This window comes from Camarhynchus parvulus, chromosome Z, assembly GCF_901933205.1.
Source record: "Camarhynchus parvulus chromosome Z, STF_HiC, whole genome shotgun sequence".
NCBI classification, from domain to species: domain Eukaryota; kingdom Metazoa; phylum Chordata; class Aves; order Passeriformes; family Thraupidae; genus Camarhynchus; species Camarhynchus parvulus.
Window position 1 is genome coordinate 30,363,456 of NC_044601.1, and position 27,261 is coordinate 30,390,716.

Consider the following 27,261-nt stretch of genomic DNA (forward strand, 5'->3'; position numbering starts at 1 on the left):
AGCCAGCGGAAGGAAGGCAGAGGGGACTATGATTAAGGGAGGCAGTGGATCCACAGCTATCCTTCCAGAGGCAATGCCTCATGAAGCCAGGTGGCTGGCTACCTCCCCTGAAGAAGTCACAGCCTAATAGTAGCAAGCTCCAGTTTGAGCACTGTGTCTCCTTTGCATCTGAAGTAAAGGTGGATTTGTGGCAGACATTCTGAGGTTTCCCTGACATATTGGTATGGTCAAAGATCATGACATTAAAGTGTTTACATTTCCCCACAGATGAAACTGTATTTGTTTTCAGAGTTGTCTTCACCCTCTATTTTTTCTTCATTGTAAAAAAAAGTTATTTTCACATCAGAGGTAAAAATAGAACAAACAAGTTATTTCTGGGAGTCCTAAAGACATGGCCTAATTATTTTCTGATGCTGACAGTGAGAACACTCTTTCCCTCTTCACCTGCTCTGTGGGATGCTGTGTCTGTACGTGCAGCTTCACAGCAACACAGAGCAGGGCAACTACTGCCATATTGCATTCTCCTTCCCCTGCGGAAGGAGGACTGTGGAGTAAAACTTGTGGTTACAGCTCTTACCAGCTATAGGATCCATGGCTTCTCTATTGCTTGGAGAATACGAACTCTGAGAAGATGAAAGCCCACCAGGGGAACTGGTAGTAAAGTGCATGTTTGATCTACGAGCACGGGGGCCTCCCAAACCCCGGCCTGGGTGGAACATCCTACGTACATGCCGAACGCCACTGGATTCATCGTGGACACAAAGTTAAGAAAACAGAACTGTTTGGCACTGAGTGTTAAACAACCACTACAGGACATTTGATGGATCAAATACTCAGGTATACTGTTCTTGATTCATAAAGTAATGTTTCAACTTCAGAAGCAAAGCTAAGGTACACTGTAGCTCTGCTACAGGTCAGACTTACTGATCTGGTAATTTTTTTTTCATCAAACTTTTCTATGAAAACCCACACAAATCCATGTTCAGCCAAGCTTACTGCTGAGACAGGGACTTCAGTTCTCCCTTCCCAATTCTTACATTAAGTATCAAAATCAATAAAAACATTTACTACAATTCCTATCAGAATAATTACCAAATTCCTTTTGACTTCTGTACTTCATGCTTTTATCCAAGAAATTTCAGTCTTTAGGAAACTGTAGGTTTCTGGAGTATTCAGCACATTCACCACATCCCTTTGTTTCACCTTTCTTCTTACAGCCAAAGATATATCACTAATTCCAGTATCATAATGATGCTTTTAATTTTGTCTTTTTCCCCCACTTCCCCCTATCACATGCTTGCATTTTGTGTCACTTTTAAAATAGGTTCTCATATAAATGTTGAAGTAATTAACAAACTTAAATAAAGATTATTTTTGTCATAAATTTGTTAACACTCATTCCTCCAAGACAGTCCAGATAAGGCTTCTTCCTAAAAATCATTAGTATTACTCACTGGTGAAAAATGAAATAGCATAGACTTTAATATTTTATTTTAGTGTTATTATAATTTACCTTACATCTCCATCTCCTATGTTTTTTATAACAGTATGGTTACCAGGTTACCACTCATATGGTATCAATTTCTGTGTAAAGGTAGAGTCCAATGTATTTTTCATAAATCACAGTTATGGAGCAGAACCTCATGATATCATGGGAGGTCATGAAAGGAATGACTTGACTTCCAACAGCAAGAGAGAGCTTCTGGCCATTACAAGAAGACTTTACAGAATGTTTCCTTCTTTCAAAACTGTTAGTTATATTACAGTGTAAAACTTAACATCTAGGGTGTAAAAGAAAAACCTCCCCAGCACAGAACACACTTTGCTAGATACAGAGCATCTTGCACCTCTGAGTGTGCCAATTTTGGGTGCTGTTGGAGTTGCTAAATTGGATGGACTAAAGACCCCATGTCATTTTGCAAGCTTTTCATAACTAAATATGTTAAAACAGGACAGCATCTGGGGATTTTTCAAGCAGACACAGGACTCTGGGGTAACTTTCCCAACTGCAGTTTTTAAAGTGTTTTGAGATGTCATTCTTCAAATAAGAGCTAAGCATGCACTTGAGTCTTACCAGCTATGCTGGAGTAAGAAAAGATTTTGCAAACATTACCTTGTGACAAAACATTTAAACTGAATAGTCATGTGAGAACTATTTGTATGATTAATGCTGAAAAGATGTATTTAATGAATTTTCAGATATTTTCCTGCTAAAGAAAGAAACTGAGTTTTAAAGAGTTGCCCACAGACTGTAGGAATAAATGACACACCTTGCAATAGCTGCACAAGGTTTGTAGTAAGAAACATATGCAATGTTTTGGGACAATTTTAGAGGGAAAAAAAACCCACTAAAATTAACCAAACATGTCTAACTAATAGCTGGTGGATCAGGCCACCTCTCAGAACTGTAGTAAATCCAACAGTAAAATCTTACCTCAAATTGCAAAATAAATTTTTGCTCTAGAAGAAGTGCAAGAGCCTTCTCTATCTCCTTTTTGTACATGAAGGCAATTACAGGGCACAAAGAATTGCTCTGCACAGCTTCAACTTCATATTCAGCAATATAATGGTGTATGAGAGAGTCATGGTTCTTATTTCCTACGCTGCCAGAACCTGAGTGAAGAAGGGCATCTTCTCTTCCTTTTTTCCTGCCTTAGATCTCCCTGCTGCTGGATATGATGTAGAGTCCAATGTCAAATAGTCACTTCAAGATACTTCTTAGCACGTTTTGGAAATTTGACAACACTGGACGCCAACACAATAGAGTACAAGCAGAAAATTCTACAGGCATAATTTTTAATCATGGGCAATGTATTCCCAAAACAGATCCATTTTGGGATGACTGATACTGAAAACCTGACTCTGTATTTGAAAAAAGATTGTCTTTTCTGGCTCGAAAATTCCCTAAGTAAATATCATCTGGTGGCATTTCTGGTACTAGGGGGGAGAAAATGCAGCAATGGCCTGAATTCTGATTAAGTATCTTGTACATTTCAGTAGGAAATTAATTTCATTCTGTAGCTGGGAAATTTTAAACTTCCTGCCTTACAGTTAAGACGGTGTTGGAAGCCCACAGTTAGAACTCTGGCACACTGCTATGTAGTTATGTAATTCTTGTTAGAAAAAGCCTAATTAGGCAGGTGCTATGAAAATCTCAGAGTTGGTACAATGAGCAGAACTCAAAATGACACAAACTACATGAGCCATCAAGCAACATTCCAAGGCTATCCAAAAGTCAGGAAAGATCCAGTGGTCTGGAAAATATTCTCCCCTCATCAATCTTATCCTACCTCCTCTGGAAAGGGAGGATGGCATGTCTCCTCGCTACTAAGGACTACAGGGATGCCTGGGATCAACCTCCCACGGCCAGAGCCACCGTGTTCAGCACCCTGCTCCTCCCCAGTGCTGAGAGCTCTACTCCTCTCTCTCAGAAAGGCAAGTACAGGTAACTGCTTTCATCTGGCTTTGTACCCGCTTTTGTAGCACTTTTTCATCATTCACCTTTCACAGAGCCAATCTATACCTAAACTCCTTGATACTGATCCAATTATTGCACAGTAATTAACCTGTATATTTAGTCTGTCCTGACCTTAAACCATGCTAATACTAACAAACGCAATCAAATACAATCATAACTGAAGTGGAGCCATCACCTCAAATGCTGTTGTCCTTCTATTACTGTAATTAACTCTGTTTGATAGGGCTTGGATTTTTTTTCCCTCCAACTGCCTGAGCTTATATTATTCTTTGTTCCTTTTTAGAAATCTCTGAACAAAAAAGCCACTATCAAAGTCATAATGCAATCTTTTTTCTGTTTGTTTAAATGAGACACAAATGAATAGTTCGGAGATTACTTACTGTAGGGACGCTAATAGCTTGCATGTCATTAAATAAAAGCCCAAACCAAAAGATATTTTATCAGTTAATCTGACGGAGTAAAAAAAAATTTAAAAGGAGACAAATATTCCTATAACATGGATGAAAGAATCCCAACAGTTACAGCTCTTCAGCAATCAAGCACAGATAAACGTCTGTAACTGGCTGCTAAGGTAACTGAAGGACAACATCCTATTTCCCAGAAAATCTGAAGGTTTTCTGAGTTGTATTACAAAATGTCAGTAGCACTACAAAATTAAATTATTAAAACATTGTGTTGAAAGTAGCTAAACAACTTTACAATCTTTTGCTACAAGCAGCTATGCTAGAATCATCTTTATGTCCTAAATATATACAGCACTGAATCTTGATATGTAAAACAGCACCAAGAGTAATCATGAGGCAGGATGAAACACAGTGCAAGTAGAAAAAACCTCTGTATGTCAAAATCCTTTATGTGTTTCTGCTGTTAGAGCAAAAACACTCTCAAGTATACCTAACAAGTTTGTGCACAGTCTGTCTTTTTTAAACTAGGAGACAAATATTTTTATTTTTTATGTACATATCTCTAGCAACCTAAGTTCCAGGAAATCCAGAATATGACCCTTTGACTATAAAAAACAAACCAAGTCACTGTGATTACTAGGTGAAACAGTCTAGCCTCTTTGCCTCAAATTGGAAAGGATATTAAATCTCTAGGAGCTCTGTGTTCCAGTGTAAGATGAGCTGCAAAGTCATCTGTTACATGATTCGGATCCCCTCCAGGCAATGCTGCACATATCGGACAAATCTGAAATGACAAAGCAAGGAAAAAACCCAACTTTATAAATATTACAAGAAACAGAACTTGTATCAAGTCAATCATTAGACATTGCCTCTTATGCTTTAAAATAACATTTTGGTATTCACAAACACCTGGATATCAATGTATTCAATAAACTCAGAAAAATTACAGAAGTGTAGACATTAATTTAGTAATCTTTCACTTTATGAATTTCAGAATATTATAAATTTCAGAAAACCAGAGCTAGGATTCTCAAAATCAATTTGCAATGTCTTTTTGCAAAGTTAGTATTTTTGCATGCCAATTCTGCCACAGAGAGTAGAGTTGAATCACACAGGAATGCTATTTGCCTGCTTGACACTCATCCCAGCAGAGGAATCAGAATGAAACTGCCCATATTTGCTAAGTATCAAGCTGAGACCATCCCACTCAGGCAGTGTAGGTTTGGCAGACAAGGGCTGGTCTCCATACTCCTCTCCACAGGAGTATTTTCTGAGCAGGTACTGAGGTCTCTCTTCGGTTTTAGGGTTTTTTTCCCCCACTTCAGAGTTTTTGGTTGGCAGGTTTTGTTTGTTTTCTTTTTTGAACTGAAATACAGTTAAATAAGCAGGCAAACATCACCATTACTATTGCCATAATTATGACTTTTCTTTCAATGACTCCACAAACAGCATCACCTTCCATTTTTCTTTCATTTCTCGTGTGTATACTTAAGCTGTTGAGTGTAGGTCTCAAAAGACCATGACCATTAAGAACACCTGTATAAAAGAGCACACATCTATTGTACTCTCACGGAGGTGAGAACAGGGTCTTGAAATAAATTTATTATAAAATCTCAGCTTTCAACAGGAACTGCTCCATCTAATTGCACTTTAATTTTAGTGGCCAGTTCTGAAAAGAAAACCAGACATTTTAAAAGCTTTGTGCTACAACTCCTCCCCTTTTATTTTCAATGTTCAGAATTTCTCTCCACAGATTTTTCACCACTACAGATGCCAAGCAAGTGCACTACAGGGCGTATCTTATCATAGCATAATATAATAAATACTCAGCTATGCCAACATATCAAAGCTACCGTGTAGAAATGGATGTGTATTGGATAGATAGTTGTGAATTCCCTAAACTTCATTACAGCTGCTTAATCTTCTCATATCAAAAGAATGCAAGACTTTCAAAGCAATCTTTTATTTAAGCTACTCTGAGGAAGCAGAAACCCAACACAAGAAGAACAACCCACTCCAGAAGGCAGGAAATCACCAGAAATTTCTTTGTTAACATGATAAAGATTTGTGAACATGACAAAGATTTGTGAATATTCTCAGACCTTAGAAAAACATCAGTTAAGGAAAGGTTATAATGAATATTGAGTAACAAGGACTCAAAGTATCCCAACCCTAATTCTAAATAGCAACTAAACTTTCAAGAACTCCTGACTAGGGAGAGTTACTTAAACACTGTTATGCACAAACAACAATTTAGTTAAGCATGAGCTCTGACACAGACACAACAAAGACTGCTAGATCACTGATTAAACGTGACACAGCTAAAAGTCACTGTTAATTATAACATGCATGAACGAATGGTGCAGACGAAAGGCAAATGTTGTCAGAATTTTCTCTTGAATTCATGAGCATTTGTATTAAGAAATCATCATGCAACCCCAAATGATGACTCTAAAGGCCTAAGTCAATCCCCCTCACAGAACAGTGCCAGTTTCCAGAACTGTCCTTGTATTAGCACTACTTCCCCATTTACATACAAAGTAACTACTTTAGGTGACAACATTTCTGTAACTTCAACAAGAATCACTGGGATCTTAGAGGATGAACAGGGACATTGAGACTGACTCAGATTGTCTATTTCATTACTGCAAGAAAAAGCTCTCTCCAGTTTTACCACTGAAGTATCAACAACAGAGTGCTTACAATTCATCTACAAGGAGCCTAGTAATGCCTTCTCAAGGGTGAGAAAGCTGCTGCAGTGCAAAGTAATAGCACAAAATTAGCATCTCTGTTATGAAAGAAGATTGAAGAAATGGCATTTTATGAAGTCTACTAAATCTGGTTTTATTTACAATGCTAGCAGCTTCTAGCTGAGCACTGCATTTCATCTTGACCAGTCCAACTAACCTGAAACCTCCAACACCAAAAAAAACAATCATCATACTGATTTCCAGATTCCTCTGCCTTACAACTCTGAACCATTGTCCCTAGACATTATATGGGTGAAGAAATACTGGTTCTATAGAAGAGAAGAAGGCTGGCTCTTTGAACAAGAAGAGCTGCACCCCAGCTGCTGTCTCATTTTGCCCTCTAAGTGAGAGAGCAGATGGGGTACATTAAAAGCACTGTCTAGATGGAAGATGACCCGATGGAGATCTTACATGTTGGAATTAAGAAGAGAACATGCAAAGGGGATGTTATAGGCCACCTGACCATGAGGAACAAACAGATCAGGCCCTCTAGAGACACAGAGCAGCTGCCTCACACTTGCAGAACCTGATCCCTGTGGAGGTCTTCAACCACTCCAGTATCTGCTGGAAGGACAGCACAGCACGACTGCAATCCAAGAAGCTCCTGGAGTGTTTTCAGGGAAACTCCCTCCTCCAAGTGACAAAGGAGCACACAAGGAGAGGTGCTATATGGGATTTCATAACTACCAACAAGAGGGGCTCAGTCGGGATGTGAGGGTCAAAGAAAGCCTTGGCTGCACTAACCTTGACAGTTTGAGATCCTGAGGGCAGGGAGAAGATCAAAAACGAGCTCATGACCCTGGACCTCAGCAAAGCAAACTCTGGCCTCTTAAAATATCTGCTCAGAGGAGTCCCATGGTGTATGAACCAGGAGAGTAAATGGGCCCAATAAAGCCTGGTAATATTGAAAGATCATTCCCCCCCAAACTCAAGAGCTCTCCATCCCACTGAACATGAAGTTAGGCAAAAATGCCAGAAAGCCTACGCAGATGATCAAGATACTCCTGGACAAATTCAAACACAAAAAGAAAACATACAGAGGTCACCCTCCTACGGTAAGCCACAGCACAGCCTACCATTAAGCATTATCTGAGCATCACAGGACGTAAGCAAAGCTAAAGCCCAAATAGAACCGAATCAGGCAAGTAAGATCCAAGGTAACAAGATCTTCTAGAAGTGCACAGGAAATAAAAAGATAACTAGGAAAAATGTGGGCCCATTGCTCAAAAGACATGGGGCCTAGTTACACAGGACACAGAAGAGGCTGAAGTATCGAATAACTCCTTTGCTATGGTCTTTACTGGCAAGACTGGTCTTTAGCAACTCCTGGCCCCAGAGAGCAGGGGTAAAGTCTGGAGTACTGAAGACATTCCCCTGCTGGAAGAGGATTACTCTGCAGAATACTTATGTGAACTGGAATACTTAAACCCACAGGCTGTGATGGCTGTGATGCACCAAGAGGTGCTGATCGAGCTGGCAGATGCCACTGTGAGCCTCTTCTCAGTCTCTGACTATCATGGTGACTGGGTGAGGTGCCTGAGGACTGGAGCAAAGCAAATTTCACTCCTATCTTAAAGACAGGCAAGTAAGAGGAGGACCTAGGGAACTATAGGCTGGTCAGCTTGCTCTGATCCCTGGGAAAGTGAGGAAACTATTGTTAACTATTTTTAGGCACTATTAAAGACAAGAAAATCATCAACAGCAGTCAGCACTAGCTTCACAAAAGGGGAGACACGCTTCACCAACCTGACAAACTTCAATGCTGAAGTGTCTGGCCGGGTGGATGACTGAAGCATAGGGGAAATTCAAGTAAGACCACTGACACTGCCTCTCACAGGATGCTCAAAGATAGGTTGCTGATGCTCAGGCTGGATAAACAGAGAGTGAGGTGGAGTGAGAACTGTCTCAGTGGATGGGCTCAGAGGATGGTGATCAGTGGCAATTCTGGTGATTACACAACAGTAGGAGAAGTGGCTGATAGGCTGGAGAGCTGTGCTGCCATACAGTGACCTTAAAAAACTGAAGAAATGGGACAACAAAAACCTCATGAAGGTGAAGTACAATGTCTTGCACCTGGGCAGGAATAGCCCCAGCAATCAGCACACAGTGGAGACCTGTCACACAGAACACAGCTCTGCAGCAAAGGACCTGGGGTTCTGGTGGACCATGGGCCAGCAGTGTGCTCCTGTGGCAAAGAAAGCCAGTGGTGTTTTGGGCTGCACTGAACAGAGAGCTGCCAGCAGGTCAAGGATTGTGATCCTTTGCCTTAACCCACCACCTGTGCCCAGTTTTCAGCTCCACACATGCACACACTGAAAAAAGCTCAGTAAAAGGTTACAAAGAGGAAGGGAGGAAAGGCTGAGAAAGATGGAACTGTTCAGCCTGGAGAAGGGTAGGGTAATGGGGGACAGATCTTAGGAATATCCACAAATACCTGAAGGGAATCTAAAAGCATGATGGAGCCATGCAATGACAGGATGAGAGACAGTGGGCATAAATTCAAATGCAGGAGCTTCCTCATAAACATCAGGAACCACTGAAACATTTTTCACTGTGAGGATCACCAACCACAAGTTACCCAGAGATTTAACTGTGGAGTCACTACTAAAGAACTGGTCCTGTGTGGACATGGTCCTGAGCAACCAGCTATACATGGTCCTGCTCAAGATGACCTCCAGAGGTCCCTTTCAACCTCATTCAGACTGTGATTCCTGTCTGCAGATACCTACCACTGTGGTACTTATCAATGCCTACATCTGAGAAAAATCAAGAGAAAAGTAAACTTATCTGCATCGTTCTGAACATAAAAATGTCAAAATTTACCAGATGAAAAAAAATTTTGCTTATTCTTTGAAAAACTTTTGGGGGCAAAAAGCCTTTAAAATATAAATAATATAAATAGATAAAATATAAATAATTCTGTCCCATTGTAAAGTTCCCTTACATCCCTGAAAATACATGTCTAATATAAAACACAACTTCAGAAGGTGATACTCAAAGGACTACAAGCTCAGTATCTAAATGTAAGTAATTGTCTGAAAGCCTATAACCACAAACATTTAGAATCCATAACATTTTCCTCTTTACTAGTCTTGTAGCCTGTCAATATCCCAATAAGGGCACAGTACCCAAACAATTTTAGGTGCAGGCACACTAAACATTTATCACAAATGCCAGATTCAAAACTTAGCACAAACAGTAACAGTCGTATTAAAGAATTAAAATATAGCCCTTTATCATTGTTTGAAACAACAATACAGCAGTGTTGCAGACTGATGTATAAACAGAAAAGTTTTGTGGGATCTTTTTTTTTTAACACATATAACTCTTTCAGGATTTACCAGAGTAGCAGCTGTCAAGAATCACAAATTTAGGGTTTATGTGTGGGGTTCTAGAAGTCACGACTGCAAACAAGGGCATGTCGAGTTTAAAAACCCAGGATCTGTAAACACGGTGTTAGGAACATATCACTGACATCAAGTGGCGCAAATCAGAACTGCAATACCAAGCCACCAAAAAGAATAAAGTCATCCAAATGCAGAACTTTCAACGGTTGATGCTATGCTTGAAAGTTGCAAAGTTTAAGAAAAACTCAGAGAGACTAAAAACTGCAGCATGTCACTGACTTAAATAATACATCACAGTGCGACTGATTGTGAAGTAAACACTTCCGGTGTTTTTAAGAAAGATCATAACACCTTTGAATCCCCAAAAAGATGAACAAACACCCTTCCACATCATCTCTTCACCCAAGTTCCTCAATAGGTTTGAAGAGTCATTCATTTTCTTCCACAGAATTATTTGAAAATTAAGAAAACTAGAAGATTAGAACAGAGAACCTATTTATAACTAATTTCACACAATGCATTAGTGATGAGTAATCCACTTCAAGCATCACTTTTTATCTAGGGGTCTAGGGTAAAACAGTTAACCACAGAACAGCATGCTCCATGTCATTCTGCTAAACTCCTAACTCGGTTTCTCCTACTCCCAAGGTCCATCAAGACAGTGAGAGTTAACATCTCCAATTAAAGTATTTCTGTTAAAACTTGTTTAAGAAGTGCATTTTAAACCACTGATGGTTAGGGATGGAGGAAAACCACCTCCTTTGACAAGAGTAGTTTAAAACAATTATAGAATTCTGCTGCATAAAATAAGACGTCCATTAAAATAGCTATTAGAAAACATAACAAACTATCTCCATGTCTTCCTGTCTCTCACAGTTACAAAAGACCAGCATAGCTGTAAGCCAGCAAAACAATTATACACTAATTATGAAAAGAGAGACACAGCTAGACAGAGTAACTGTGACAACTTTCTAAATTTTGTCTTACAGTATAAACATGGCAGCCTTTGCATCAGAACAACAAACAAAAACTCTAAAAGAAGGAAGCAAGATCATTATATCACGACACTCATAAATCATAGAATTTTGATGTCATTCTCAAATGTAGGTATTTTCTCTTCAGACAAAGCATTTAAATGAATACATGCTTCAAGAAAGAACAGAAAGACAATATTTCAGAAATAAGACTATTTAAAATATACTTCCACCATTAAAACAAGTTCTGAGGCTTCTTACCACTTCTGTTGATGTTTCTGCATGCTCAGAAGTAACATGTTCTTGAAGAGATGTTTCCGTATAACCCATTTTCCCACAATAAGGACAAGTGAAAGACTGTGGCTGCTCTACAGAGAAAGCTTCTCCACCATAGTATAAATCTGAAACAGGAAGAAATTAAATAGAGGTTACTTTAAAGCAGTATCACCATTAATTTTGTTCACATCAACCTCAGTTTATACATGTACTTCACTGTAAGCCCTGCTAAATCAAATTAGTTTTTTCATTGAAATGGCTATATTCAGGAGGGGTTTAGTTACTGATAAAAAAAAAACCAGAGACTACATTTAATTTTGATTAGCACATATAACTTAGTTTTCTAATATTTACTAGGAAAAAAGACTTCCATCATGATGCTGCTGATACTGCCAAACTTTCACTTTTCCACTACTGTTCTCATCCCACATACAGGGTCAACTATGGTATGCTATTTTTTATGATGAAATTTCAGAAGCTGAACTCTTGACAAAACCTCAAATTCAGATCAAAATTTAGAAGGTCTCAGTGACACCAAATGTCAGTATTTATGCCATAGTTGAACCACTGCTTTGCAGTAAGTAGTTTCAGAAATGTCTCAAATACGTAACATAGAAGTTTGATAATGGAAAAGGAATCTGAGTATCTGTTAAACACTGGCTTCGACTTTTAGGTGTAGTGAATATGAGCACTTTTGCATCACTGATGAAAAGTAGGCACTTTTAAGCTGCTAACACAGAAGTTCCCCAAACATCAGATGAAATTTTATTAAACCATGCAAGAAGAGAACATTATTCCCTCTCATCCTCTACAGGTATTTTGTATTTCACAGGAAACATGAATAAGCTTCTCATTCACATCAATATTAAAAACAAATCCTAAAAAACCAACCAACCAAACAAGAAAACCTCTTAAATATCAGACTGCTTAAAAACATCTACCTATGAAACTCACTGAGAATGAATGTATGTATTTTCAAGTAAGGCAACAGTACCAACTCCAGTTTTACAGCTGAGCAAAAGGCCCAGGGCCGCAATCCATCTGAATAGAGTTGTAAATAGATGAACATGCACATAGAGGTATCTTTTCCTTGGATACACTGTTAGCTCAATCCAGACACCAAGAATTTTAGCAGTACACACAGTTCTATCACAGAGGGGGGGAAGGTCTGACAAGACTGTCAAATCCTGTGTTGTTCCTTGTTTTCAAATAATACAAAAAAACCCATTTATTCACTAAAAAAATAAAAATCTGAGTTCTCTGCAGTCTCCTGATTATACCTCTGGCATGTTCTCCCACCCATACCTCCTTCCACATCCTTCTTGGAATATACATCAAACATACACGAGAATGCCAAACAAATATGACTTTGTCTGGAAAAAGAAATAATAAGAAGCGTGTAGAAGTTAGAGCTGGCAAATCTAGATATTTTTCCTTTTAAGTATACACCTCCTTTTCAACTTCAATCTCTCTTACAACCAAAAGCTCTTTTCTAATGTGAAATACAGATCACCAGATAAATTTTCCTTTAAATGAAAATCTACGTTAAAAAAAATAAAGCTGGTCATCAAGTGGTCGCATGAATCTTTGTGTCTGATTTTAGCATTGAAGGTACTGAATGGGTATTTCTCCACCTGTTCTTTCTACAAGCACATAAAAAATCCTACAATTATGAACAGTCATGTCCCCGACTACCAAGGGGTCCTTTGCTAATGAAGTTAACTAAGAATTAGAGGCAATATGGGAAGAAACAGAAACACCATGCTTCCCTGGCTGCAGAAATAAAGCAACCTACAACTGTGTTACCATTTTTCATTTACAAATCTATCAGTTGACAATGCAATGTGCCCATGATTGAAGAATTGTTTCTTTTGACCACAAAGAAATCTTTCAGATTCTGAAATTTTGGCTCATTTCAGAGGCAAAAGCAGGAGTCCATAATTCTTCAAACTCATCTAGACCTCTCTAAAGCCCTCTGTTCAAGATGTCTAGGAAGACAAGTAAAAGTATTTAGTAAAGAAGTAAAACCAGATTCAGTTGCATCCCTCTAGGCTAAGATTCGTGACCTGTATTCCTTATCAATTAGGGGAGGAATACAAAGGAGCAGAAGGATCACAACACTGTCTGATGAGGACCCAACAGTAGTTTATGAAGCCCGTTTTCAAGCACAGCAATGTTTAGACATTATAGCTTTTCCCTGGTGGGGAAAAAACTCCAAGAAACAACCTGAATTAAATGTGAAAATACAACCAAAAATATCAGCAGTTTTGCTTTTCTATCCATCTATAGCTACAAAAGTTAAATGTATACTTAATATTAAAATCTAACTAGCACATTCTTATAATTGGTAAGAGGTTAGTGACAAAACAGAAAGATCACAGAATTTCTTAGATAAGAAACAATCTTTCAAAGAGACCTCTGATTCAGGATTACATTTTCTAACAGCTTGTATTTTTTGTTAAGACATAATTCTTTACAAGAGTACACAGCAGTATGGAACTGTACTTTCACTTTTCTTCATATAAGTAATATAATTTCAATGTGATATATATACAGAGATAAAACTGTTGATATGATACAAGTATAGTGTACTTATTTAATCTTCTTCAAAGTTTGAAGAAACCAAATGGTGGCAATACACCATTTAACAAAACAAAGTATGTATGTTCTTGTATCATTTATCAAGCAGCCATATTACCCTCAAAGCTGCTTCAGTCTTGTTCCAAAAAAACAACAATGCTCAGACTTAGCATGATACACATTTAGCACGCATATCTTGCTCCAGTATGTGAAAAAAAAAACCCAAAAAAACCCCCACAAAAGTCTCAAGCTGAATTCTGGTGAATCCAGTCAATCCCACACTACACATTATTACGGTACCCATTATTTAATCAGTTCCCTCTGCCTAGGAAACAAAGGTGGCAGGATCTGTCTGTTGGGCACAAAAGGATCCTCTGTCACACATGCACCCTAGCTGACAAATGAAGGCACTTCTGAACCATGGTAGGTTCTGTACTCCCATGAAAGTAACACAATATGATTCTGGCAGAGAATCCTACTAACAATTTGTATTACTTTCTTTGTCAGTGTAGCCACTTTAAAATGATGTGGTAATGGGCAAGCCACATGCTTACACGCTAAAGCATCCCAACAGTTTAAAATGCTTTTTTAAGAAAAAGGAAACTAGGAAATTTGCTGTGAACTTCTCCATTGTCCTGATAAATTGATCTACAAAGGCCAGAGAAGTACAGTGCCTGGTAAGCACATGCCTCTTCTTTACACAGGCCTATTACAATTCTACTCTTGACTCTACCGTTTGACCCTTCTGAAATAAACTAATTGGACTTGTGCTTTAAAGGCCACTTCTCATTACATATTAGACTTGATACTTTATTTTAAGCTCTGTCCCTCTTACAGCAGCGTATCACTCAGTGTATCATTTTTTCCAGTATCACTTGTGGGGGCTGAGGAACAACAGCACTGTGATTCTTCTGGACCCCATCTTGCTTAAAAATGAATACATATAGGTTATATACTGACTCCTCAAAGATAATTATGGCAACCCAATGGTGCAAGAGTAAACATGCACAGCCAGAAAATACTAGAGTTTTTCACTTGTTTTCTCACACTGGCTCCTAAATAGCCTGAATCTCAGGGAAAAAAAATCAAAATGAGTCAAGCTGACAACAAAAGTTCTTTCAGCATACCTGAAAAAGTCCATCTTCTTGCAGTATATTCTGCAACATTATTACAGCACCTAGGAACTCTAAGAACTGATCGCAACTTTCAAAGAGGTAAAACAGCATGTGACTTTTTCTATGCCGAAAGTATCATCCATGCTGGCAGCTGTCCACCACAATTTGGTTGCAGCTTCAGGCAGACTACTTAAGTGAACTCCACTGATACCCACACCTAGACAGTGTTGGCTGGAGTGGTGGTGGGATTTAATGGTACAGGGCCCTTGTCATCATAGCAGATGGATTTTGGGCAAATGATTCACTGACCTTCATGTGCACTTTTAAAATCAGAAAAATGACAGTGACTTCCTCTGAAGTGCTTGCATCAGTTTTGCAACAGAAGGATTCCCCATTCTGCTTCCTTTTCCTTGATAAAATACTCATTTTTCACTAGCTGTCCATTTTCCTCCATATCGTAAGCAAAAACTGTCTACAGATAACAGCATTGAAATTTGTCACTAGCCAAGTAAACCACAATTCACACACCCAGTTACACTAACAGCCTTCCAGTTTGTGTTTCTAGTAACATCTTCCTTACTTAAGAACATTCCCTACTCATACTGTCATCACTGCAAACACACTTCTTCCCACATCACCTGGAAACTACTGAAGACTTTATTAGTTCTGGGCTTGTGTGGTTTCAGCTGGGACACAGTTAATTTTTCTTCACAGTGTGACATATGGGGCTATCTTTTGGATTTGTGTTGAACACAGGGCTGATAATATAGAGACGTTTTTGTTACTGATGACCAGGGCTTATACAGAGCCAAGGTCTTTTCTGCTTTTTGCACTGCTACAATAATGAGGAAGTTGGGATGCATGGGAGACTGGGAGGAGACACAGTCAGGACAGGTCACCCCAACTGACCAAAGGGAGATTCTGGACCATAATGATACTAGTGTTCAGGATATAATGTATATGAAAGGGTGAAAGAAGGAGGAAGAGGGCATATTGAAGTGATGCTGTTTGTCCTCCAAAGTCACCATGAGGCACGATGAGACCCTGCTCTCCAGAGATTTCTGACTACCTGTCTACCTGGGGGAAGCAGCACTGAATGAATTCCTTGTTTTGCTTTACTTGCACCATTTTTGCTTTCCCTATTAAACTGTCTGTCTCAAGACAAGACTTTTCAGCTTTTACCCTTCCAATTCTCTCCCTGATTCTGCTGGTGGAGAATGAGCAGTAGCTGTGTGGGGCTTGGCTGCTGGCTGGGAATAAACCACTTAGTTGCAAATTTTACCCTTGAGATTATTTTCTTCTCAGACGTTAATATCTAACCTTGGTGATTTTCAATATCCACTAATACAACTATCCTAATAACCCCAAATCAGGTACTTTTAGATTACTTCTACCATTTATTATTGGTTTTCTAATTAAATTTAACATTTCTTAGCGCCTAATTTTTTTGCATGTTCCTCAAAGTCACATGATCTCCTTGGCCACACAAGGCCCTTTGAAAAGTCACCAGTTTCTTTACGCATCTGTACAATACTGTGATGTACACACCTTTAGGTGTATTCTATTCTAAATCTAGAGTATTCTAGAACTCTAAAATCAAAACATTTTATGAATGATGTCACAGATCTTTCTCAACTCTAAGGAATATGTTATTGTCAATTTTTCCGATTCATTCTCCATTCTATAAGCTTGTAAGGTCAGCAGTAATTCTATGCCATCAGATTTTGCCATGGCTCACAATTTGGTGATATTAATTGTTCTGCAGAGTTAATCAAATCAGAAGTTTTATTATAGAGCTGAGCTGCAGTATTTTCTTTCCTGATACTAGTTCTGTGGGAGCAATGCTTAGATATCTGGCCATATGAAATTTATAGACCTTTTTCTCTTATTTTCATTTAGAGAATAAACAGCATAAACACTAAGCAAAATAGAAGTTGCCCTTCAAATCCTATTACCTATCTCAATACTTCACCATGAACCTTCTTCATGCATACTTAAATAGTAAAAAATAACCCCACTGTGTCTCTACAACACACACACATAAAAGGCATTAAGTCAAAGGTACATTTATCAAAGACAATTGAAAGAGAAGTACTCAAGTTGCAAGAAACAAAACGTAATTCTTAGTCATTCTCAGTTTCCAATTATAGGCATTTTTGGAAAAAAGTATAATTTAGAACAAGCTCTCCTTGCAGCACACTGAAGTCTATGGTATTTAAAGTTCATATAGTTTCAGTCTTCTTATCCCCGTGATTAGTATCTAGTACTTACAGCAATGCTGTCCTTTTAGCCCATGTCTAATATCCAAAAATACTTGTTGCTAACAGGTTAAGAAAGTTCAACTGTGCATTTGAAACAATGACCTCAATTGCTAATACTGTACACAAAGGAATAAAGCAAAGCTGGACAAGAAACATGTAAGTTAAAGTAGGGGCATGTATTTTTGATAATGCAATAAATGATTTCTTTCAAACTACTTCTTTCCCTTTATCTCCTGAGCCACTGAACAGCCTCGCTGGGACAGCAAGAGCTAGGACAAAGAACTACTTCCTTTAGAGTACATGATCTCCTCCTATAGCCAGTGCTACCTACATGAGAGGTGGAGAGGTTAACCAGAGCCCTTCTACTGCAGACTAGAATAGAAGCCAACCAAGGCACAGACCCCCATATACTCTGCCAGTTCCTATAAGAATTGGATGCTGCAAAGGAGCAGATTAAGGCAGGCCAGAACTAGATGCTTCCAGAGAAAATCTGACTTTTAGAGCAGTAAGATAGAGCTGTTGCTAGTTCCTACCCCAGCATCCCATGATGTAAGAGGTGAAGAATGCCACGTCTGCTATGGACTGGCTGTGGTCCTCAATAAATCCCTCTAATCCTCTCCTTTGTGCTAGTCAAGCTCTTGGGAAAGACAAGACAGCAAAAAGTGCTAAGTTTTGTGCCCTCCTGCCCTTGTGCAGTAAGGGGCAAGAAGCAAGAATCCAGCACAGTCTCTCTTTAACCTTTCCTTTAAGACAGCATTATCTATTCCCACCCCAAAGGCACAGAGGGTGAAATACTGCTTAGAGAGGGGGTGGTAGCAGCCAGTAGATGTCCTACTACTCTCCTTCCAGAAGGGCTCTGGGGAGTGCTATGCATGTATGTGCTGTGTGTGAGTCTGTGCATGTGTGTGCCAGGGTGTGTGTCTGCACATGCTGTGTTTGTATGTGCCAGCGTGCACGGCTCTGCGGGCATATACAAGTGCTAAGGCACACGTGTGCACAGCTGCGTGCATGTGTGTTTTCTGATGTGCCCAGATGTAAGTGCACATATCCTGCTTTGCACAGTGTACTGTGCAAAGGGATATGTGCATATGCTACTGTGCACAGCACTGTGCACACAGATATGCTGACATGCGCATGTGTTGCGTGCACTTCTGTATGCACATGTGCTAAATGTGCCTGCTCAGTTTTGAGAAGGTCTGTGCTTCCGAGTGTGCACAGGCTCTGCATGTGCGAGCACAGCCCTGTGTGGGATATGTATATGACACTGCACACATCGATGTGCACAACTCTGTACACATGTATGCTGGAGTGTGTGGGTTAAGCACGCACAGCTCCGTGTGCATGTGCAGGCATGAGCTACTAGCAAGTAGCAGGGCTCCGTGCAGCTGAGCAGGTGCCTATATGTGCATTAGCTCTGCATACGTCCCTGGGTGCACGCCCAGAGACGTGGCTCCAGAATCATGGCTCTAGATACGCAACTCTGCGCATCTGGTTGCTGTCCCACCTAGGAAAAACAGATGTCTGTGTGTGTGTCACTACTGAGCTCTGCTGGCTGGAGTGGTCCCTAGCTCTCTGTGTACACTCTGTGCTCAGAGAAAGAAGAATCTGCCTCCACATTTCCCTTTTACAACTGTTATAGCAAAGACAGACTGTCCGCCCTAGAAAGAAGATGAGGCATCCTAGGCACAGCCAGTCGTTTGTCTCTTTTCTCTAAGAGAACTGCCCTTCCCACGATCCCATGAGAAGCCTATGCCACTAGGACATCCCCACAGCCTAGAGTGGCAGACATCCAGGTCTTGCCAGCACAGACAAAGCCTAGAGCATCCTAGAGACCCTAAGAACCAAAAATCTGGGGGGAGAGGGGTGTGTAAGCTGGTAGGCATTGCTGCCTTAAGAAATCAGAGCCTGGATAAATCCACCTGTTTATTGGATGAAAACTACTTGCGCTTTTGGGAGTTTTTGATGCTGATGGCTTTCTTTTTCCATGTAAGCTCAACCAGGAAAACTGCAGTATCTCTGCCAGATGTGAGGACCAGGGGACACCTGCCTGCAATGGTTCATAAGCTGGCATTGCAGTTCTGCCCAAGCTGGCAAGAAGATTGCCTAACCTCTGCTGCTCCTCCTCTTCAGAATACTCTCTATGACAAAATTAAGAGGCCAGTGAAAGAATCCACAGAATAAACCATAACATCCAGACTGAGTGAGAAAAGTCCTAACACGTCCAAAAAGTAGAGTCAAGCTTCCACAGGCCAGCTCAAGGACTGTTTACGTAACACCTTGAGCAAGAAATTTAAATTGTATTGGTCATTGATGTAATTGTCCTATTTTAATGGATAGAAGTTACAAGTGTCTGTTGAGGGGAAGTACATGGGGAACAGTGAGAAGTGCTGGAGTAGTTCACTTGAGAATTAGCAAGTGGAGTATGACAAGAACTAGAGGGCAAGACCAAGCTAGCCCCCATGTTCGCCACTGAGAAGGTTATATAGCCCTGCTGCGGGCAGCAACCCCGTAGGCATGGTAAAGGGGGAGTAAAAGCTGTACCACACCTCTGTTACTCCCTTTTGTTGTTCAAACCAATTCAGCTCACACACTCCACCAAACATTTTGCTAAGAGAAAACCTAAGGTTTTTTTTCTTTTTCCCACTGTCCTCACCCACATCAACAGATGCTATTATGACTCAACCAAAATCAAATTTGACTCAACAGAAGCATGAGTAGGTCATCAAAATCAAAAATTAGAACCAACTGCTCAAGCCAAATCACTTACAGAAAAGGAAAATGGGGGTTTGTTATAGATAGGTAATATGGTAACTGGCTCTCGCAATAAGGGAATGAATATTGTGTGTATGTTAAGAGAAGTTTTAATGATGTATGTTTATGTTATTGTGGTTTGGTTTTTAGATGTCCACTGCTCTCCCCATGGTCCCCCCTCCCTCCTCTTGTGTCTGTGTTGTTGCTGCCGGACAGCCTGGGTTGTCCAGGACACCTGGAGAGAAGGCGTGTACACGTGCCCCTTGCATGGGGCAGATGAGAATGGGGAAAGCGTGTTGGTAGGGGGGTGGGGCATGACAACACCTGACCTCCAATCAAGCTGCAAGAAAGCAGTTTCCACCAACAGACAGCGAAGACGACTTGACTGACAGACTTTGGGAGGGTCCAGGAGCAGCCATTTTGTGGGTGAGCACATGGCAGTTTAGTTCCATGCTCCCAGTGCTGTCCTTTTTCCTTATTCAGTCCTTTGTTGTATTTTGTTAAGGTTTAATAAACCTTTGAAATTCCTAAAGTGAGTGGTCATTTCTCAAAGACACAAGAATAATTATTATTTATTTTAAATATTGACAAGGCTTTACAGTTAGAAATAACTCTTAGATTAGGAGATCTACGAAGGAATTCCAAAAAGACTACATTCTAGTCCTTACCACTAATCTTTCATACTCATTACAGCCCATCACTACCTTTCCTATATTTACAGTCTCACGAAAACTACAAATGAACTACCTTCCTACAAAATCTCACCAGGATTTTTTTTCTGCTTGTAGATTGTGGCACTTTTAACAGGTAGTTACTGTTATTAAGTGTATTTATTAGTTTGATAATCTGCTGTAATCAGACCAAAATAGCAAAATCAGAAATACATATGCAGCAGTTAAAAAAAAAAAAGCAGTTCTTCTATCAAAGAAAACATGCCTGCCTATTAGAACTCAAGAACTTAGCCCTTATTTTTAGTGCACTAACAGGGGAAGTGATTAATAATTAGAAACATGAAAATCAGCATTATGTTGGTGGACACAATACAGCAACAAATTACTGGAGTTTAAAATGATCACTTACCAAAATCTACTCTTGTTAGTATGCACTGCATTGGATGGTCAGTTGTATGCCTTGTTGTTGTTGCACCACTTTCATAACAAGTTGCACACAGATCGTAATCGTAGCAAATTAAACACTTGTACCGGCGACCTCGAAAATTTCCTTTTAAACATGCATCACAGCTGACACCTGTAAACAAATAAAATTGCTTTAAGACAGCAACAAATGCACTTATTTTTTATGAGGAAGATTTGTTGCTATTGCCTCTCAATAACTACTAAGAGCCAACCATGTCTGACATGTGCAGCTGATACAAGATTCAAATTTTTAAATGCATCTTTAAAAGACACCATTCTCCCGAAATTAGGATCTTGAATTCTTGAAGTACACTCAAGCACCTGAAAGAATGACAGGTTAAGTTGTAAAAGTTCTTTGGCTGCATCTTCCTACAGACACCTTTACCTCATAGTATCAACTGGTATTTTGACTGTTCAGTCAGGAACTGTGCCCTTTTAAAAGCTAAACTGTATAATGGCTGACCGAGAGGAAAGAAAAACAACAATCAAATCAACCACTGCCAAAAATGTACTAGTTTTTCAGCCTTTAATTCAACACTTCCTAATATTTTAATTCTGAATAACATTATAGCCAGACATTTCATATGGTGTAGAAATTAGAATGTTTTCCCATGCTCTTTTAATTTAGCCTGCATCCGTTCTCTCCATTTTATTTCTCCTTTAAACTCATTCTTCGCAATGTAAAGTTGTCACACTTGCGTGTCTATCTGAGAAAGGTTTTATAGCATCAAGAAGTTTTCATTTTTCTCTGCATGGTTTCAGTTCTCTCTGGATTGCCTGGTTAAGTGCAGAAATGGCATCATCTTGTAACCTGCAAAGACTAACACAAATGTCTTTCAACTGCAGCAGCAAATTAAGGGCCTTCACAAAAGAAATTATGGTGTACAACTAAGGCAGGATTTGGATCAATACCTTTTTTGGCATCACTCAAGATTTCTTCTTCACAGTCTGGCAAAAGCAGAGAAAATTTTAGAGCAAAATGCCAGAACAAAAGAGTCACATTAGCCATATCCCTACTTTCTTTTAAGCCTAGTTGTCAGAGGACTGGTGTGAGTTACAGAATTTTTTTTGCATTTGTTTTTACTACTTCACTCAGTGGCATCTAATATAAGCTTTACCACAAGAACTTCAGAAACACATTAATAAGCAATTTCTTTTGAATCTCCCCAACTTGTTCAAACAATTACATCATTACATTCAGAGGAGCAGTGAGCAAAATTATTTTATCACTTTTGCCTTTAGTTTCTCCACCTATGAGGACAGCTTCAGGCACTAATAGCTTCTAATGTCTAAACATGGTGCTTATGTGAATACTGAACATATTTTTTATTCACCTCACTGCTTATATATTCTGCAAGCATCACTCTACATGGAATAGCATATTAGAAGAAAGTATCTCCAGAATCTTTGTTAATAGCTGAACTATGTTTTGAGGATGGCATGTTACCATCTTCAAACTTGGTTTGGTTGGCTTACAAAAGAAAAAAAATAGGTCTTTCTCACTTAACTTTCTTTTCCCTGAAGTTTCATCCATCAGCTCTGAAGGATTTTTAACAATCTGATGATTTACACACTGACAGCAGGCTAGTTTCTGAGAGCACTTGCTTGCTAAATCTGTAGTCTGAATTTCACTGCTTCAGTTGGTTTGTTTGCATTTTTCCTCCCACACAGAGACCCACAAATTCTACCTATGCAGCATGCAGATCTCCCCAACAATGGACACTGTACATACAACACTTAGCAGCTACTGGCAGCACTGTGAGTCTCTTTGTTGCCTACTAAACTTTCTAGAAAACAGTTGATCAGCAAGTTCGATGTCCCATTGAAAGCAGACTAGTTTAACCCAGAGTCTGTGTCAGACACTAACAGCTTTCCAAGTGATGTACTAACCCATGCTTCTCCAGAAGGTAGCATTTTTCCCACTCTATTCATTTAAGCTTGGAATGACTGATTTAATGCAGATGTAAGCCTCTTAGCAATAAACTCCTGTCATGTGTTCTCTCAAACATTTACATCATTCCTACTTTAAGACAGACATTTTTAAGAAGCACTCATTTACAGATTTTCTTCATATCAATACTTCTCTATCGATGCAGGATGACCCCAATGTAGGGAATAATGTGCTCTGACTCCATGATTTCAGAAGGCTGAACAAATGCTTTATTAAGCTATACTATATTACACTAATACTATATTATAACTATACTAAAGAGATACTAAAGAAAAACCCTTGACTCTTACCAGACAGTCACAACACAGCTTTGACCTAACTGGCCAATCACTCCAAAAAATCATCACCGGAGTCCAATTAACAAATCACTTTTGGTAAACAATTCCATAACACATTCCACATGGGCCAAACAACAGGAGTAGCAAATAGAGATAAGAATTGTTTTCTCTTCTTCTCTGTGCTTCTCACTGCCTTCCCCAGGAAAAATCCTGGGAGAGAGAATTATGTCTCTCTCTTCAGAGAATGTGAATACCACACTTCTCCACATTATTCCAAACTACAATCTCCATATATGATGTGATACTACTTCAGGGAAATTCAGCCATAAACATAAACCACAACGATGTTTGTATTTAAAACTTTAGAACATTTGCAGTGAGACTCTACCAGGTCTTCAAATAACAGATGAACTTTGTTACTTATCATCAACTATTAGAACACCTACAATCTGCTTCGAAGAGAAAAATATATTAACATAACACATCCCTATGGCTGGTGAAGTCAGACCAAGAGAACAGCAATGTTCTAGAGACAGCGTTCTTCCTACATCTCTCAAAGTTGGTATTTTACAACAATCACCACATCCGCTGCTCTGAGGAACAGGCTGGCAGCAAGGGATGTACCACATTATGCTTATATCATTATCTGTAGCAGAGAATAAAAACTGCAAAAGGGAAAATTATGAAATTGAAATTTCGGAGTTAAACAGTGGTTAAATCCCCAGACCTTCTCTCAAATCCAGCAGGATCTTTTTTCCAGAAATTGTATTACTTATTTTTCCGTTTATATAACAGTCTGAGCAAAGTCAGGCCTGACAGTTCTTCCTGTTCCTTTTCAAGCCTATTACTTGGCTGCCAAAATCTTGACTACCTACCCAACATGTGATCTAGAAACTGAAATAACCAAATAATTTCCTCCCACCTTATTCTTTCTATTATAACAAAAGCTTTTGATTTTAATATTTTACACTTTCATCTTTATATCAACTTAAATTCCAAAATTTAAGTTCATTCTGCCTCAAACCCTCAAAGATAAGATTTTATTTAGCACAGCACGTCTTTTGGTATGTGTCTATCCAACATTTCCCTGCATTTTACATTTCAAAAGTATGTAACAGACTCAAGACTGTCAGATTAAATAGGATGCATCCACATTAACCGCGGGTTTTGTGAAACCCCCACATTCTGGAGAAGTTCACTTTAAAGCAGGGAACAAAAGCACAGAACCAGCCTAAGGAAAAGCATGAATACTCTGTGACAAGTATTTAGATACACTTCTGACTTGCAAGAACTGTTACTATTGACTTCTAAAAGACTCACAGAATGAAATCCTACTAACCCCAAAAGACTTGCTGTTCAATGAGAACTTCTGATTCCCCTTATTGAAAATATTGGTTTGGAATGATAAGAGTAAGAAATATCAATTTTAGTTACAGATCACATTACATCGTACATGATATTTGAGGCATCCTCAAATTTTATTTTGTTACTGCTATACAAGTACCAACATACACTGCATAACACATCACATCTAATTAAAACCTTTCCGATCAGCATAAAATGCTCTTTTAATGCAACACTATTCCAGCAGAGGACAGTATTGTGCTAAAAACCTAAGGAACTTTGATAGTTAAAGGTGAACCAAACATCAGAATCTGAAAGTTTGTTCAGAGGTATTCCCTTGCAATATCAACTCAGTCTCTCTAGCTTTACTCTGAGTGAAGCGAGTCAGGACATACCTAACAGTCCCATCAATAAAGTATGTTCTACCCCTTCACTACAGAAGTCTTACTACATTTATATGAAGCCCACATCTTCTTTTCATCCAGGTCAATTACTTCAGCATTTTACATGTTGAATGGTTTGTTGAGTGATTCTAGGAAAAAAAAATGTTCTTTCCCAACACCTTTCATATTTTAATCCTGACAGCCAAACATACTTTGATCTTATGACACTGAACTGGTTTTGCTAGAAATTAACTAAAATTAATGTAATTGGTCCTGGGTTTAATATATACATCAAAGAGAGTACAAAATCTGAATTCATAACGAAGAGAATAACATATGGTTCAAATACTATACACACCAGGATCAATTTGTATTTACAACTACAAGCAAAGCTATAAGGTAACATCAGTGAAAGTGCCTGTAATGTCCCAAGCCATTACTGCCTTGGATAGACACACATTTGTAAAAAAAGAAAAGGTTTGCTCCCCTACTTAGTGTCCTTGAGAACTAAGGGCAGTCAAAATAATAACAATGATATTTAAAGCCCAATAATCAGACCCAGACAAAAGATTACTTGAAAATTGTAGAAAACTCAGCACTTTTTATTTTTTGTAAAGAGCATATGGTCAAAGACGAGTAATACAGAGATAGTGAAATAAGCTCCAGCCTCAACATGAGGCCTTGAACTTTATCAATATTTTGAATGTATTGTTAAATTTTTAGAAATTTCCAAGAAAATACCAGTCACTAGGAAACATTTTAAATACATATAAAGCCAACATCTGAAGTATTCAAACCATGAAAACAGTAATTAGCTCCAGATAAGAATATTTAGTCATTCTGCTGTTCCTGAGAATTAAATTCCTTTCTCTTAGCAATACACTAGAAGACACTAGTTTCATGGGTAGTTATTAGCATTTAGCATTCCTGTCAGCAGCTGAATATCCTAAACCCAACCTTCTGAATTCAGGTATACTGTTTTTTGTTCATCAGTGCTCAGAGTGAGAATCACTGTATTTCTTTAATGTACAACACAAATGCAAAATCAGGCAATCAATGATTTCTTCTCCAGAAAGAAAATGCCAGCTACTTAAGAATTTCTTCCTAACCTACATGAAGTACTGAAAGGGTTCACTCTTCTAAAGACTAAGAGTATTACATGGAAGAGTACCACTCAGTTTCAAGGGACCAGACAAACATTAAGGTTTCTACCTTTTAAAAGCCCCAACTCAAGCATGCAAGTGAAAATGAAAAAGCTGTGCTGCCTCTTTTGTGGTACAGGAGTTTGCAACCTGTATACTGCATTTTATTTATATATTCAGAAGACCATACATAATACTACTTTTAAAATGCACCTGATATGTTTTAGTGTAAGATGTCTTTTTAAAGGATTGCTCTGGGTTTGTTCAGTTTTAAATAAATTTGCTTGACATTAACTATCTCATCTGTAGTCTACATGACACACAGCAAGTCCAAACCTTAAGATACTGTACTTAAGCAATTCATTTGTTTCCAAGACTGAAGAAAGGAAACTATATGCCATTTGATACTTAATAAAAAGAAATGCCAATTGTGTCTTACTTTAATAGATTCATTTCTCAATGCAGACCACTGCCTAGTTTGAGAGGTCAAATTCTAAGAACTTCTACTGTTTCTGTGAGCATTTCACCAGAAAAATCAACAAAATAGAATGTTCATTTTTGTTTACTTTTCCTCATATTTACTAAAGCAAACTATGAAAATAAACATTAAAGACACCTACAACACAGAACCTGCTTCATCACCATTGCAACTACAAGTACTGAACTGAAAATTCATACATGATACCCCTGAAATAATCAAAAATTCTCTCTTCCCCTCACACAGCCTGTGTGCAACATGGCTGACCATGCAGGATCTTCTTACAGCAAAGTGGAAGAAGTAATCAGACTAAAAAGAACTAGTAGGACTAAAGTTGCAGGCAGAGATATTGTTGACTTGGAAATGGAAAAAAAAAAGGGAGGAGGAAAGGGAGGGAAGTGGGCCTACAAAAGGCTTTTGTTTTCTTCACTGCACTCCTTTTTCCTCTCTGGAGCCTGGAGTAGAAACAGACACCTGAATCTGCTCACCTCTCTGTTTTCAACAATCTTCATGAAGCCCACTTGCATAGTGCCTGATACTTAGAATTACCAAATCATCAGGTTTGGAAAAGACCTTCACAGTCACCAAATCCAACTGTCCGCCCAGCAATACC

At 38.9% G+C, this 27,261-nt stretch overlaps 1 protein-coding gene across 1 annotated transcript in view; it reads right to left on the reverse strand.

The window, feature by feature from the left end:
* The window catches only part of KCMF1 (potassium channel modulatory factor 1), a 47,274-nt gene that overhangs the window by 3,173 nt on the left and 16,840 nt on the right, over window positions 1-27,261 (reverse strand). Inside the window, exons 2-5 of the mRNA XM_030968310.1 lie at window positions 21,017-21,184; window positions 11,215-11,354; window positions 4,565-4,666; window positions 578-752 (exon numbers count right to left, since the gene is read on the reverse strand). Of these exons, the coding sequence (XP_030824170.1) occupies window positions 578-752; window positions 4,565-4,666; window positions 11,215-11,354; window positions 21,017-21,184 (585 nt within the window). The remainder of the gene's footprint in view (window positions 1-577; window positions 753-4,564; window positions 4,667-11,214; window positions 11,355-21,016; window positions 21,185-27,261) is intronic.